General features: G+C 35.7%; 3 protein-coding genes and 1 non-coding gene across 4 annotated transcripts; 2 read left to right on the top strand and 2 right to left on the bottom strand.

The window, feature by feature from the left end:
• The first annotated feature begins 3439 nt into the window (after positions 1-3439).
• On the top strand, positions 3440-4069 carry LOC102667612 (uncharacterized). Its single transcript, XM_026126836.1, has one exon. The coding sequence runs from the start codon at positions 3440-3442 to the stop codon at positions 4067-4069; it is 630 nt and encodes a 209-aa protein (XP_025982621.1).
• A 2910-nt stretch (positions 4070-6979) lies between these two features.
• LOC100797208 (octanoyltransferase LIP2p, chloroplastic) lies at positions 6980-10633 on the bottom strand. The gene is made up of 6 exons (XM_041011767.1): positions 10630-10633; positions 10362-10380; positions 8574-8702; positions 8225-8489; positions 7977-8127; positions 6980-7559 (listed from the first exon to the last, which is right to left on the bottom strand). Exons 1-6 carry the CDS (start codon positions 10631-10633, stop codon positions 7213-7215), a joined length of 915 nt encoding a protein of 304 aa, XP_040867701.1. The 3' UTR covers positions 6980-7212.
• On the bottom strand, positions 9602-9675 carry LOC113000286 (small nucleolar RNA R21). Its single transcript, XR_003265577.1, has one exon. It is a non-coding gene; the product is annotated as a small nucleolar RNA R21 (small nucleolar RNA).
• A 56-nt stretch (positions 10634-10689) lies between the features above and the next one.
• Positions 10690-13156, top strand: LOC100305581 (uncharacterized). The gene is made up of 2 exons (NM_001250485.1): positions 10690-10854; positions 12655-13156. Exons 1-2 carry the CDS (start codon positions 10704-10706, stop codon positions 12936-12938), a joined length of 435 nt encoding a protein of 144 aa, NP_001237414.1. The 5' UTR covers positions 10690-10703; the 3' UTR covers positions 12939-13156.
• Positions 13157-13746: the final 590 nt, after the last annotated feature.

Genomic DNA, 13746 nt, shown 5'->3' with positions numbered 1-13746 from the left:
CCTAGAGGTGGAGGAGACATCCCCACCACTGTGTAATCTGAATTTTGCTTCCAAAACCCCATATTGTAGCTGAAAGGTGATAACTTGCCATGGAAGGCTAAAGCTCTTGTTGGGAATTTCTGCTGAGCCTTGATGTAAAACTCTTTACTATCTATTAAAAGTTGTTTTTATATGTTCATTGCTTCTATCGACATTTAATTCTTACATGCTTGTGGACTGATCACCCATGTGTGTGTAAAGTTAGGATTTTTAGCATTGGAAAGTGTTTTAAATCCTTAGAACTTGATAGGGCAGGCTAGAGAACTGTATGTTTGGACATGGAGTGCAGGGATTTAGTTTCCAATATGTTGTAATCTTAATGCAATTCATTTAGGCTAAGTTCGACGAGGGATCCGAGAACGAGGTTTAATTAGAATTAGCCCATTCATGCGAGAAATCGTGGCTTCGGGTAGTTGCCCTCAACATAGAACACATAAACAACCTTAAATAGAGAAAAAAATACCTAATTACATAAGGTTACTCAGTAGAAGGACCTAACATTTTAATCATCTGTTTATCTCTCACATTTAGGTAGCAAATTTTGTAGTTAACTTTAGGATTACAAAAAATAACTTTGTTTATTTCTATTTCCTGGTTTTATACAAATGTTTACTTGTTGAATGAACGTTTTTCTGAATGAAACAAACTCCCTGTGATTCGATACTCGATTCTTACCGTTTTATATTACTTGTGACTCAGTACACTTGCTAATAAATTTCGCAGTAGTGCAAGTTGTTCGGAACACCAATGAATCAAACCTTGAAGCAATGCTTTGTCTAAAATGTCCGCTTTCCTCATTTTGCTCCTTCAACAACTTCTTAATGGCCTCGAAGATGGAGCAGAAAATGACATCGTCCTTTTCTAGGGTTTTGCGGTGCGTTGTGGCGATGGAGACGTTGTCGAGGACAACATCGACGGCGATGTTGGCGAGATGCTTCTGCTTATTGAGAGGAACAGTGAGCTTGTCAAAGTAGCAGAGAAGCTCGAGGTTGACGTCGTCGGGGGATTGGAGTGAGGGCTTCTCAGAGCGAGAGCGAGAACGTTTGACACCAATGGGTTTGGCGACGACAGTAGGTTCGACATCGGTGGCGGACGGGAGTGACAACACTGGCGAGGTTGAGAGTATCACTTCCGCCTCGAAATAGTTGATTACAATGATGGCCTTGTCGTAGAGAGGCTTCCCACGGAAGATTTCGACGAGGATCGCTAGCGACGACATCCCAGCCATGCTCGTCACGAAGACGACGAAGATCAACATCACTTTTAGGTGTGCCACCACCATGTTATCCCTGCACGCCGTTGCACGGGTAGCGTTCATCACACACGCCGAGGCCATGCAAGGTGTGATGAGAGAGAATGAATGAATCGAGAAAGAAAGAGAGAGAAAGACGCCCGCGCAGGTAGCTCATCTTCATCTTCGTCGTTGTTGCTCGTGGAAGAAGAAGACGAAAGGAGATATTTTGAGTGAGGGGGCACAAATAAAGGGTGTATAAGGAGACTGAGCATAAATCATTGACGGTTTTAATAAAACCATCTTTGAACACTCACAGTTATTATGACCACATCAATAGCAATTGTTTGTAATTTCTTACAATATCAAGAATTGTGACAAAGTCGCACTCGTGACTATGATCACAATTTAAAATCATGATTACATGACTGACAATAGGCTCAACTCAACACACATAACAATTATGGTTTACAAATCATAGATAATAACTTTGCAGATCTACAGGCCATCAATCATAAACTCATCAACACAATGACCAATGCAACCCAACACCCTAACCTAAGCCACTGGCAGACTTATGTTGAAGTGAAGGTGTGGAAATGCACCCTCACTTTTTAAACACTATAAGTATATATCTAGAGTTTTTGTATTTTGCTCCCCTATTTTTATATATTTGATTTCATTGTACCCAATTTCTTTTTTTGGTGTCAAACTTTATCTTTTGTGGTTTTTTCATTTTTAGGTCTTTGAGTACTCTACTTTGGTCAATTTGATATCTCATTTCATCTTACATTTCATTCCATTCCATGACAATAATTATTATGTTTTATACTTTTATTTCTCTAAAATAAATTTGCTCCCACTGACTCCGGTCCTTGATCCATCATAGGCCTCCCTAATCAGATCACTCCATTACCTTACTTCTAAAGACTCCTTTGTACAACAATGGAATGTTTTGATATTTCTTATATATTACTCAAACTTTAGCATATGGTTATCACAAAGATATTTTTGGGTGTTTCTATCACATAAAAAGATGTCAGGATTCAGGCAATGTCCAAGTTGGGTGGTTGCATGATGTGTTGGTCAGCTACACACACAATCAATGTGTTCATTGTGAATACTGTACTACTATGATAGAGACATGAATGGCAACAATTTAGGGGTAACAATAATTTTTGGGGGTACTTCTTGCAAAAACTGCTACATGAGTCTAATTCTAATCTATATAAGGACTAAGTTGCAATTTAATTTCCACACAAATATAACTATAACTGTTGTTCTTGTTTTACACTCTCCAGCATAACTCGATTTTTAAAACATGAGAGCTAGCAATTAATATTTTACTTAAACTAATTATGTATTTTTTTTCTAAATTTAGTTTATTTTATATTTTGTATTTTAATTTTACCTATACTTAATGAAAGGATCCTGTATCTCGCCTTACACAAGTTTCATGGGCAATAATACTTGTCAACGAACTATCTAAAAAAAAAGAATACTTACCATTGAAGTTGCACACAGCAAACGCATAGTCAAAGCAAATTGACAGTAACCGTTTTTTGGTTATTTGGTTTCTTTTTTCATTAATCTTCGACAACATTTGTAACATTTTCAAATTCCATTGAACAACCAAGCACTATAGTTTCTATATCAAATTTCCAACATGGATGAATCATTGTTGAGCATGAAGGAGGTAAGGGAAGATTTCATGGTTTCACCTATTGGTGACAGTGAACCAGTTTTGAGAAGTGCCTATTTTCTGAAACCCCTTGCAAAGTCCCTTGATGGACCAGTTTCTGAGGTCCTTTCATCTTCTATGACTATGCCACTGCCACCTGTGTTTGAACCAAAGGACTGGCCTTTGGTAATCCATTTCAACTGGAGGTGCCACACAAAAAAGAAATGCGTTGAATGGGTGGATTCCCTTCAACTCAGGTATGAATCAATGTGGAAGAAAATTGGCATCTTTGAAGCCGTCATGAGCACCAAGTGTTCCATAGTGAAAGATCATAACTTGTGTTTTCGGGTTGCTGAGAAAGCGTGTCATGAGACAAATACCTTCTTGTTTCCATGAGGTGAGGCAACGATCACGTTGGAGGATGTGATGGTGTTGGGGGTTACCCTGTTGTTGGTGATCCTGTCTTAGCCCCACTTCAAAGCCAGGAAATGAGAGAGGTAAAGAACAAATTGATTCTTGCAAGAGAACAACCTTGGAGGAGGACAAAAGCTAAGGCTTCTTTATCTGCATGGATGGATGTTTTAATCAATAGTGGGAGTGAAGTTGAGCACGAAGCATTCCTTGCAACTTGGTTGTCAATGATTGGTTTTTCTTCCATAGGTTTGGTGAGTACGTTGGTTTTCCCTATTGCAGTTCATCTTGGTAGAGGAAATCCCATAGCTTTGGGACCAGCAGTTTTGGCCAGCCTATATAAGGATTTGACTTTGTTGAAGAACACAGTAGTCGGTATGACAGAGCAACTAGTACTTGGTTATAAATTGGAATTGGAGGTAACTCTTCAGTCACCCTTTTACTTGGTCCAAATTTGGGTGTGGGAGAGGTTCAAGAATTTGCAACCACAGCCCAGGTTGAACAACCATGAAGACCCTATGATGTTTAGGTGTCACAAGGTTAAGGCCTTGAAAATTGACAATGTGAGATTGGCACTAGACTCGGCGATGAAGAAGTACGCCGGCAAGTTCAAGGTGTTTTATTCAGAAAATGAAAATTTGGTACTACTTAATACAGATTTGGATAAAGAACCTACGGGACTACTAGTCTCTTTTGTTACATGCTAGAGAATTTCTCTGCTTGTTGGAATTAAGTCTACTATAAAGAAGTACGAAAAATTACTGCAGGCCAATGTGTGATGGGAATTTGTATTTTCCTGCTAGGCTTTTTGAGGGTGATATTACCACACGTTATGCAAAGTGATGGAAACAATCTGTAATGGGTCATCGGGATTTTGCAAAGAATATTGGCGAAAGAGAAGTCCAAGGTCACCTCAGGTATCAAAAGCAAACAAAAATGGGAATGATGCTGATGTTCCACCTGGTTCTCCTCCTAAACTTGGTACCACTGTGTGTCTTGGAAAATCCGGTGATGATGATTCAAATGCTAGAAAATGTAAAAATGATGTTGATGTACCTTCTGGTTTTCTTTTTAAAAGTTTGAAAACTGTTCATTCTAGAAATTCTGCTCAAGATGGTAGGAAAGCTAATGAAAATATTGATGCCGATGTTCCAACAAAATGTTAGAATTTGTCCAACCAAAGTTCTTCCGCCTCTACTGCAGATTACGAAAATGTTAAAAGGATATCACCATTGACAAAACTGGTTGCAAAAGATACGGTTGAACCATTGATGGGAGGTTTGGAGGAAGATTTTGAAGATACAAATAGGAGCAAAGATTCAAGGCTGTCTAGTGACAGAGTAAGCCTATCTGGTACTCAAGGTGAAAGCTATACCTTTGCATCTGGAATAAACGTAATGGATCTTGAACAGATAATCTACAGACTGGAGACAGTGATTAAAAATTAAAGATAGCAAAGTTTGGTCAATGTTGAAAAAATTATTACCTTATCAAACCAAGACCTTGCCACTTGTTAACATGACATGAATGTTTAGAAAAATAAATATAGGATGATCTTGTATTGGTACATTGTCTTGGACTTGGTTTCCCAGATGGCCTGTGCAGATAGACATATAATTGAGTATCAACATGCTTTTTAGGCTGAAAGAATCTATATCTGAATTTAGAAGATGAAAGATATATCTCTGTATAGTAAGAAAGTGCCTGTTAATCTAGCCATGCAATGCTATGGTAGATTTTACAGGTTATAAAATGTATTTATTTATTGCACACTGTTAGAATGTAAGATGCTGAGTAATTTGAAACTAACTTTACTCATTGCATGGTTGAATATTTCTAGTTGTACTCATTACTAATTAGAATGCACACTACTATTATATCTCTGTCCAAACCAAACCTGGTGTATGGGGTGGGTGATTTCCATATCGAGTATGATCAGTTACATGTATTTATGTACATACAGTTAGTAATGATCAGCATTTACAACTTTCGTTATTATTTTACCCAGAACAATATATGATGCCAACTGAATAAACATGGTCTATTTTGCATCTTATTACAGTTCTGTTTTGCATCTTCCTGTCAGAAAAATTGCCTATCCAATACCACTAACATTGGTTGTGAATAAGCATGGATTGTTTCCATCTAATTGTCAGATTATGCATGTTACTTTCCCATCTCGGATTATGGATCTAGGTATTAGTATTTTATTTAGCTAGCGTCAATTGGTAGTTGTGGCATTTATATAACTTGGCACTGCCACGACCATTTTTTAAATTATAAATCTTGCATAAATTGGCAATTGACATGTGGAATAATCGTTGAATGTAACTTTTCAATGAACTGATGAAACTCATCATACTTGGATAAGTTTTGCACTTGACTTAGTAACACCTTTAGCAATCTATTTCAGTAAAATTAACATATGGATTTATACATTCCACGGATTCGACTTTTTTTTTACAATATAAATACTGACAGAAAGTAGCAGAATTACAAACACAAATAGTATCATCTTGATAATCCTAATATACTGATACATCAACTTAAGATTTCAATCTTTTTTAAGAACTTCAACCCTGGCTTTTACATAAAACCAATTTCTACAAAAGTCACATTCTCTTGTAAAATTCTGCCTCTCCTCAACACAATTCCTATGCTTTTAGGTTTATAGCTCTTCAGTGGATTCATTTCCTTGCAATTGTAGTGCAACCAATTCCTATGTGTTGCTGATCGATAACACCTTATTGTTGCACCCATACCACTATGACATAGAACATGGTTTGGGAATCATACAACTAGCTTTGGGGGGTCATTCAACGAGTTTTACGCTGATTCAGCTAAAATCTAGACAACTTCCTCTCTTATCACAAGCCAATTGATCAATTTATTTCAAATGTTAAAGAAAATGACAACCACTTCCTATTTTTAGGAACTAGTATCATTGATAAGTTTTACCCGTCGCAAGCCATGAATATCAAAAAATCGTGAAAAATGTTCTAATATCTTTATTAAATTAAATATGATTTGATTTAGCTAATTTTTTATGCATAAAGTTAGTCTTCTCATTTGTGTGCTTTCTCTTCTCTATAACCCTTTTACTATGACCCATCGATTCACCGTTCTTCCATGACTTTCCAACCACAAGAAGAATCCTAGTTGCATGAGTTACAAAAAAAAGGATGAGGAAGATAAGGTGTAAGAAACTGTGAGTATTTGAAGTGGAAAAAGGCAGTGACATCATTAATTAAGGCCTCTTTCGCGTGTTGCTAACAATATAACTGCCCCATGAATTTCCTAAACAGCTATCAAAAAGCATAAAAAAATTATCGTAATCTTAAGGTTTACAAGATGTTATGCGATGATAATTCCCCTTAAATATGTTGAATGGTTGGGACAGATAGGAAGAGTAGAATCTTGATAAATTTATTGGTGAATTGGCCATCCGGATCAATGATTGTCAAGAGTGTTAATGCTTCTGCATACATGAAAGACAAGGAAAAATTTGAAGGGGAAAAAAATGTTATGCACGTAGTCACGAACATTAGTATTGACAGATAAATTTAAGTATCTGTCAAATTAGTACTAGCCAAGAAAAGTGCCTATACAATGATAAATTTTACAGAAATCAACAAATATACTTGCTTAGAATAAACGTAGATAAAACTAATCATCAGTAATCTATAACTTAATCAGCTAGCTATTCTTCCCAAGCAATTGGTAATCAGGAACGTAAGTATAAAAGTGTTTCTATTGCAAAAGTGATGATATTTTCTCTGGCCCTTTATCTGGAAAAAGTGAATAGACAGGGGATTGCTATGTATATCAAACAAATACAACTTTGCTGTGTCTATTTGGTGAGAGAGCTTTGTTTGCTTTCATACAACAGGGCGGCAGAAATACTTTTGTAACAGTACTCAAGCTGAAATGCTTGTGAGAACTCCTCAATCAAGGACTTATGTGTAGTATGAATAAGACTGGCATCATCCAGTTGATGCAAATCAGTTGTTCCATGATCAATAATACATTGCTTGCCTTCTCTCACCAACCCCTTAATGCTTCCTACTTGACGATCATGTATTCCGCATGGGACAATCCATTTAAATGGAGACAAATCTGTTGTGACATTAAGTGCTAAGCCATGATAGGTTATCCAGTGAGACACTCTGATACCAACAGCTGCCAGTTTCTCATTTCCTGTAATACATTACTAAGTAGAATAAGACAAATGATTTTTGACTATTGTTATATTTCAAACTGAATCATGACAAACTCACATGCATTATTGAATGTGTCTTATAATCTTATTTCTCAATTGTAGTAGTTGTCTCTGCCTTAAATCCAAGTAGAATATCTAAAAGGTTATAAATCTAACAACACACTTCTAAGCATAAGGAAGGAAACAAAGTTTTCAGAGTCCCATGCGGTGTATGATATTAGCACCAAAAAATCAAAATCTATTGGATGATATTTGATAATACTTAGATTAAAACAAATGCTGTATAATTATTAACTATTAATGTGTGTAATAACCAAGATAATTTAGAACCCAAGCAGGATGTGAGGAGCAAAAACCGTCAATGAGTGTTATATCAATAGGATTTAGAGATTTACCAACCCAAACACCAGTTAAACCTTCCAGCCTAGAAGCCTGAATTGAAAATGCTGAAGAAAGAACACGAATAACAACCTCTTCAAGAGTTCTAAGGTACCAATGAAGATCCATCTTGTGTCTTCGAAGGTTGATGATGGGGTACATAACTAGCTGTAATGCAAAACACAGTTAAGTGTTACAAAACACCTCAAAATAAAATCAAAACAGGAAATTTCCAAACTGTAAGCAAGTAATTCAGAGCAAACACCTGACCAGGGCCATGGTATGTAACTTCTCCACCACGCTCAGTGCGATAAATATTAAAGGGAGCATTTTTCATGTCAAACTTGAGGTTCCCCTCAGTACTAGCTGTACCTAATGTATAAACAGAAGGATGTTGTAGAATAATAAGGGTGTCAGTGCAATCTCCTTCCTTTTCAATCTGTGCCTTCTTTTCCCTGACAATCTCCTTTTGCCAAAACCATGCCACTTCATAAGGTACTTGCTCCTGGTGCAAATCAAAGAGATCACAGCTGCAAATTTTGTTTTATGATTAGATTTTCCAGTTAGGAACTGCGATGATAATGGAAATGGAAGAGTAGACCAATGCAACTTACATCCTTCTGTGGCCATTGATTACAAGAGAGTTGAATTTGGATGGTTTGGAATATAGGAGTGGCTTGTGCTGTTTAAAGTATGGCCCTAGAGGTAGAGATGAGTATGCTGATGCTGTTGATGGGAGTGTGCTGAAACAAGATGTACCCAACAAAATCATGTCTAATTTTCTATAATTAACTCTCTCTGAAATGGTACCAAGTGTAACGTGAAAACTGTGGAGCAATCATAGAAAAATGGAGAGGATGAGGAGATCAATGAGCTCAACCCAAAAATGTACAAGAGCGAACATAGGCACCTGAGTTTGTATTAGCAAAAAATATGAGCCAGCAAACAGAACAGGGGGACAATCTTTTTCAATGCCTTTCTGCATATGATAAATAATTGAATATACTAATTTAGTTATTTCTTTAAAACTATTTCATAGCATTTCAAAACACAACAGAACTAATAAAAGCAGAAAAAGCAAAGCACCAAACCAGTCATCAAGGTACAAACCAACAAAAATTAAGAAAGATTTGACTAAGTGTTCCCACTTGCTAGCTGAGGCATTAATCATGCACCAAAGGAGCTGAACTCCTATTAGTTGAATCTTATGGTGACACGAAGTCATTTGCATAAGATCAACAATAATAGGATACAAGTAACAGGTCCAGTGGTAAAAAGGGTCTATGCCTCATTAATATATGAATCAAGTGGGGGAAAGGAGGACCTAGAAGGAAAACCCTAATGGGAAACCTCCATAACTAAATTGATTTTGCACAGCTATGACTCGAAACGCTTCCATGGTAAGAATTAAGGAAGGCGATCTTAAGGGCCGTGCTTATACAAGTAGTATATGACTCTCGAATTAAACTGCCTATAACAGTGCGTGACACAAAATACTTCAAACAAATTGACAATGGAGACAGTAGAAAATTACACAATTTTGTCTAGAGGTTTTACATTAAGACTCAGAATGGATGCTAAGCAGCATAATGTTTAAACAAAGCGCCAAAAGAACAACAACATATGTAATAACAGATTTGAACATCCCTCAGATTTCATTTCTCCTCAAGGAAATTCAGTCCACTACTTTCAAGATAATAAATCATCATAGGGAAATTCGTTCATGACAAGCAAGGGAAATCATGATCAACCACTATAAGCGACCCATTTATTTGAAATCAACGAAAAATAAAAAGACTAGGCCAATGCTAGAAGCACCCGCTTGAACCCTAAAACCCTGAATAAACAGGATATTATAAAACTTCAACAGCCCTCAAAGTACCAAACAAAGAAAAAAAAAATTATCTTTCCCTTTTGAAAAATACTTTACAGTGTTCAACCGTGTTGCAATCCGTCAGATTGGAAAAATAGCAAACTTTTCGCATCAAAAGAGGGTAGAAAAAAGAGAACTTCATAAGGTTTAAATTAAAAAATAACCAGTCACACCAACACACACAATACTCCCTAAGAAAACAAACTGAAACACTCAAGAAAACAGATCTTGTAAAAAGGGACATTGAACATGATTGTGAGGGTCTATAATGGTTTATCCATAAAGCATATTTCCAATACTAATATAACAATCATAACTCCGTTCATTCTCCACTCTTCTGAAAAAATCAAACTTTTAAAAAGAAAACAATAAATGAACCTTATAGCATGCAATGCTCAATAACAAGAACAATAATAACATTGACAATAACAAAAGTCTCATAACACTAAACCAGATGTGCAATACACAAAGAGTAAAATAAATAAACTTCAACTGAAATTCTCAATCCGCCAAACACAGGGTAACCTACCAGTCCCCACAGTAACCATCTCAGAAGCGGCACAACAAACTAATCATAGGGTTTGGTTAGTATTTATAGAAGACAGAGCATGGGACATTATTTTTTGATTTTCCAATGTAGTCCCTCAACATTTTATATAATGACACTTCAGTCCCTACTTAGGTTGACTCGAGCGTTGGACTCAGTGATTCAGCAGCTATTGTGTCGGTGGAAAAATCAATACATTGTGAACAGTAAACACCCCTAGGAGCGTTATAATTATAAAAAAAAAAACTACCCATAAAACCCAAAAATAGAGTGCTTTACGAAAGATACCAGTTTTTTTGTTGTTTTTTTTCCTCAATCTCAACCATGGAAAAGCAGAAGACACTGATGAGTTTGATTCTGTTGCTGTTGTTATTTACTTCGGATGTGAGTGCTTGGACCGGTGAAATCCATGGAAGAGTTGTTTGTGACGTTTGTGGGGATTCTTCTCTTGGACCTGAAGACCATATTCTTGAAGGTTTTCCCCTTTCTCTCTCCTTTCAATTGGCGATTTCTCTCTCAATTTTGGGGCTTTTTTTATGGAGTTTCTGAAATGGGGTTTTCACTTTTTTATGAAAGTTGTTTGCTTTTTGCTGTTGTAAATAAGCCTTGTCATTCTTCGCCAATTGTTCAACATGGTTGAAAACCTTGTGTATGTATGTATCGATGGCATGGTTACTGGTTAACTTTTTAATTGTTTTGCACTTTGATTTCTTGCTTGATTTTGTTGTTGTTTGACCTGTGGAGTAAATTTGCCATATAACAAGATTTTAAATTGCCGTTGCTGATGCACTGTAGTGTTATAATCATTATTATAGTCTGCTAGACCTGGTGGCACATGGGATGGAACAAGGAAGATGTTTTAAGAATTTGTTTATTGCCAATAGTAGATGATGATGATGAACTGTGCTGAATTACCTCTTTTTTTTTCACTAATCAACGGAAGCAAAATAAGATGGCCTTGGTTGGTTTGATCAATGGATTTACAAATATTTCATAAGAATGCATAACCTGATTAACATCTGTTGGGAGTGGAATTATTGTTTTTCTCCAATCCCAAGTGCAATTTGATATCTGGAAGATTATGATCCTGGTCCAGTCTTATATATTGATTTTTGAATCATGGTAGTATAACCGGTTGGAAAAGATATGTTTCATGATAGTCTCTTCACCTGGTCACGGTTGCATTGCCATTTCTTTGAAGTTTATTTATATAACTGACTAGTAGCTCTAATCCTTGTGAAGATGTCTAATTTTTCTTTCTTGCCCTTTCATTTTTTTTTAAGAAAATTGTTTTGTGTGTTGTTAGTTGATTTGTGCTTCTGGATATGTTGTATATATGTAGTAATCTTGCTAATTCTTTTGAGTTGAAAACTACTTAACAGTATAAGGATTAAAGCAGTTTCAAGTGTTCATCAACAGATTCTGGTTAAAAGAGATACAAGGGATGGAGGGTGTTCTAACACCTAGTGTCCTTGCAAGTGCCTTCATGAGAGAATTAGTATTGTTGTCATTGGAGTACTTATAGTAATGAAGATCAAACTTGTAGGAATAAACACCTAGATGTCTTTCTATGTCTTGAGATTGGTGTCTCTTATCATTCTCCCAAAAGGTTTGATACGTGTCTGAGATGAAATTTTCTGTTATTCCATGTTCTTTATTCAGTTCCCTTGTTTTTTAAAGTAACTTTCATTCTATTTGTCTAAACTATTGGGAGTTTTTTGAAAAGTTTAGCTCACAATTGGCTGATTGTTTTCATCTGCACAATTGGTGAAAAACTGGGCCAACAGTTTGATGATCTGAAGTTTCCAAGTTCTATTTTTATCCTAAAGATCCTTCTATATGCCTCTGATGTCTCATGGCTATCTTTCTAACTATTTTATGGGGACATTTAATATTGATTCTCTGCTAACCTATTTTAATGTTGTCTCTATCAATAACAAGCCTTCTTTCTTATCCTATTGTATCTGGTTTCTATGTAATCCCATTTTCAGATTTAAACATTTTGGTGATCATTTCATTGTTTTGGGTGGTGGATTAGTTTTAAATTTAACAATGACACAAAAAACTGAGCAAAGGACATGTCACTCGTCAACTGGTCATCCTATATGCAATTGGTTTGAAGCTGATGTATATTTCTTTACCCTTTTGCTAGTGTATTTGGTGTACCTCACAATGCAGTTTCCATAGATTGATGTCAACATGATTGTAACATATTGTTAGACTATTATTTCTTTTTCTCAACAAAAGTAAGGTGATTTATGGTGCTTTTATGTAGGTGCTGAGGTTGCTGTTCTTTGCATCACCAAGTCTGGGGAAGTTCTAAATTATCAGGCATTCACTGATGCTAAGGGGATATACACGGTGGCCGAAACAATGCCGGAAAGTGATCGCTGGGATGCGTGTCTTGCCCGACCAATCAGTAGTTTCCACGAGCAATGCACTCAACTTGGTGAAGGCAGCATAGGGGTTAAATTCAGTTACAATCATCCATCAGGACATTCACACACTGTCAGGACCTTTGTATATCGACCCACCAGTGTTCCAACTTACTGCATTTGATATATATATTGGCTTGCTCTGAATCTGAAATTGCTTATGCTTGGTTGAACTAGTGCAAAACTAATGAGTATATGAGCATATTTTATTTATACTATATGTATGTGTAGTGGTGTTCCGGTATGTATTTCTATAGAGCTTAGTCAAAGTAAGCATGAGACACTTTAAGTAACTGTAAATGGCAATATTATAGAGAGCAATACAAAATCATTGTAAATGGCATTGTCATTGAGCAGGGCAATGAGTCCCATGGTTTAAATGCATATTTTATTTTCTTGCATTGCATTCATAAATACATATATGGACTGGATTAAATGATATCATATGTGCACCTCCAATAGCTTTTATCGAAAGTAAATTTTATCAATTTAAAGTTCTTATAAAGAATATCAAATGGAGAAAAAGGTTATGCACTTTTATTTTTTTATTCAATTACAAATAACCAAGTATGATAAATTTATTAATTTTTAATATAATTACCTTAAATATTATACCAACCATGATTTGTAATTAAATTAGTATTAAAATTTTATACGATGCATAGTCATTAAATTCGTATCAGTATTAAATTTATAAAACTTCACAAGGATTGTGTGTCACAATGCATTAAGAATTAATTAATATAGAATATTTCTTGCATTTTTTGTTTTACAAAATCATTTTTGACTGAGTAATTTCTCTGAATTTAATAAATAATAATGTCTTAACTCCTTAAGGGAGGTTTGGTTGTGAGGAGAGAAGAGAAGAGAATAAGTAAGAAGAAAAATATGTAAGAAATAGGATAAAAAAGATAAATGATTTGGTAGAAAAG

This window comes from Glycine max, chromosome 18 (assembly GCF_000004515.6).
Source record: "Glycine max cultivar Williams 82 chromosome 18, Glycine_max_v4.0, whole genome shotgun sequence".
In the NCBI taxonomy this organism is placed as follows: Eukaryota; Viridiplantae; Streptophyta; class Magnoliopsida; order Fabales; family Fabaceae; genus Glycine; species Glycine max.
This window is presented reverse-complemented; position numbering and strand designations above follow the sequence as displayed.

Coding starts and splice junctions, on each gene's coding strand:
- LOC102667612 (XM_026126836.1), top strand. CDS start 3,440: ATGAGAGAGGTAAAGAACAAATTGATTCTTGCAAGAGAACAACCTTGG.
- LOC100797208 (XM_041011767.1), bottom strand. Junction 8,490..8,573: donor ATCAATGGCCACAGAAGGAT/GTAAGTTGCATT, acceptor CAAAATTTGCAG/CTGTGATCTCTTTGATTTGC. Junction 7,560..7,976: donor TTTAACTGGTGTTTGGGTTG/GTAAATCTCTAA, acceptor AATGTATTACAG/GAAATGAGAAACTGGCAGCT.
- LOC100305581 (NM_001250485.1), top strand. CDS start 10,704: ATGGAAAAGCAGAAGACACTGATGAGTTTGATTCTGTTGCTGTTGTTA. Junction 10,855..12,654: donor TGAAGACCATATTCTTGAAG/GTTTTCCCCTTT, acceptor GCTTTTATGTAG/GTGCTGAGGTTGCTGTTCTT.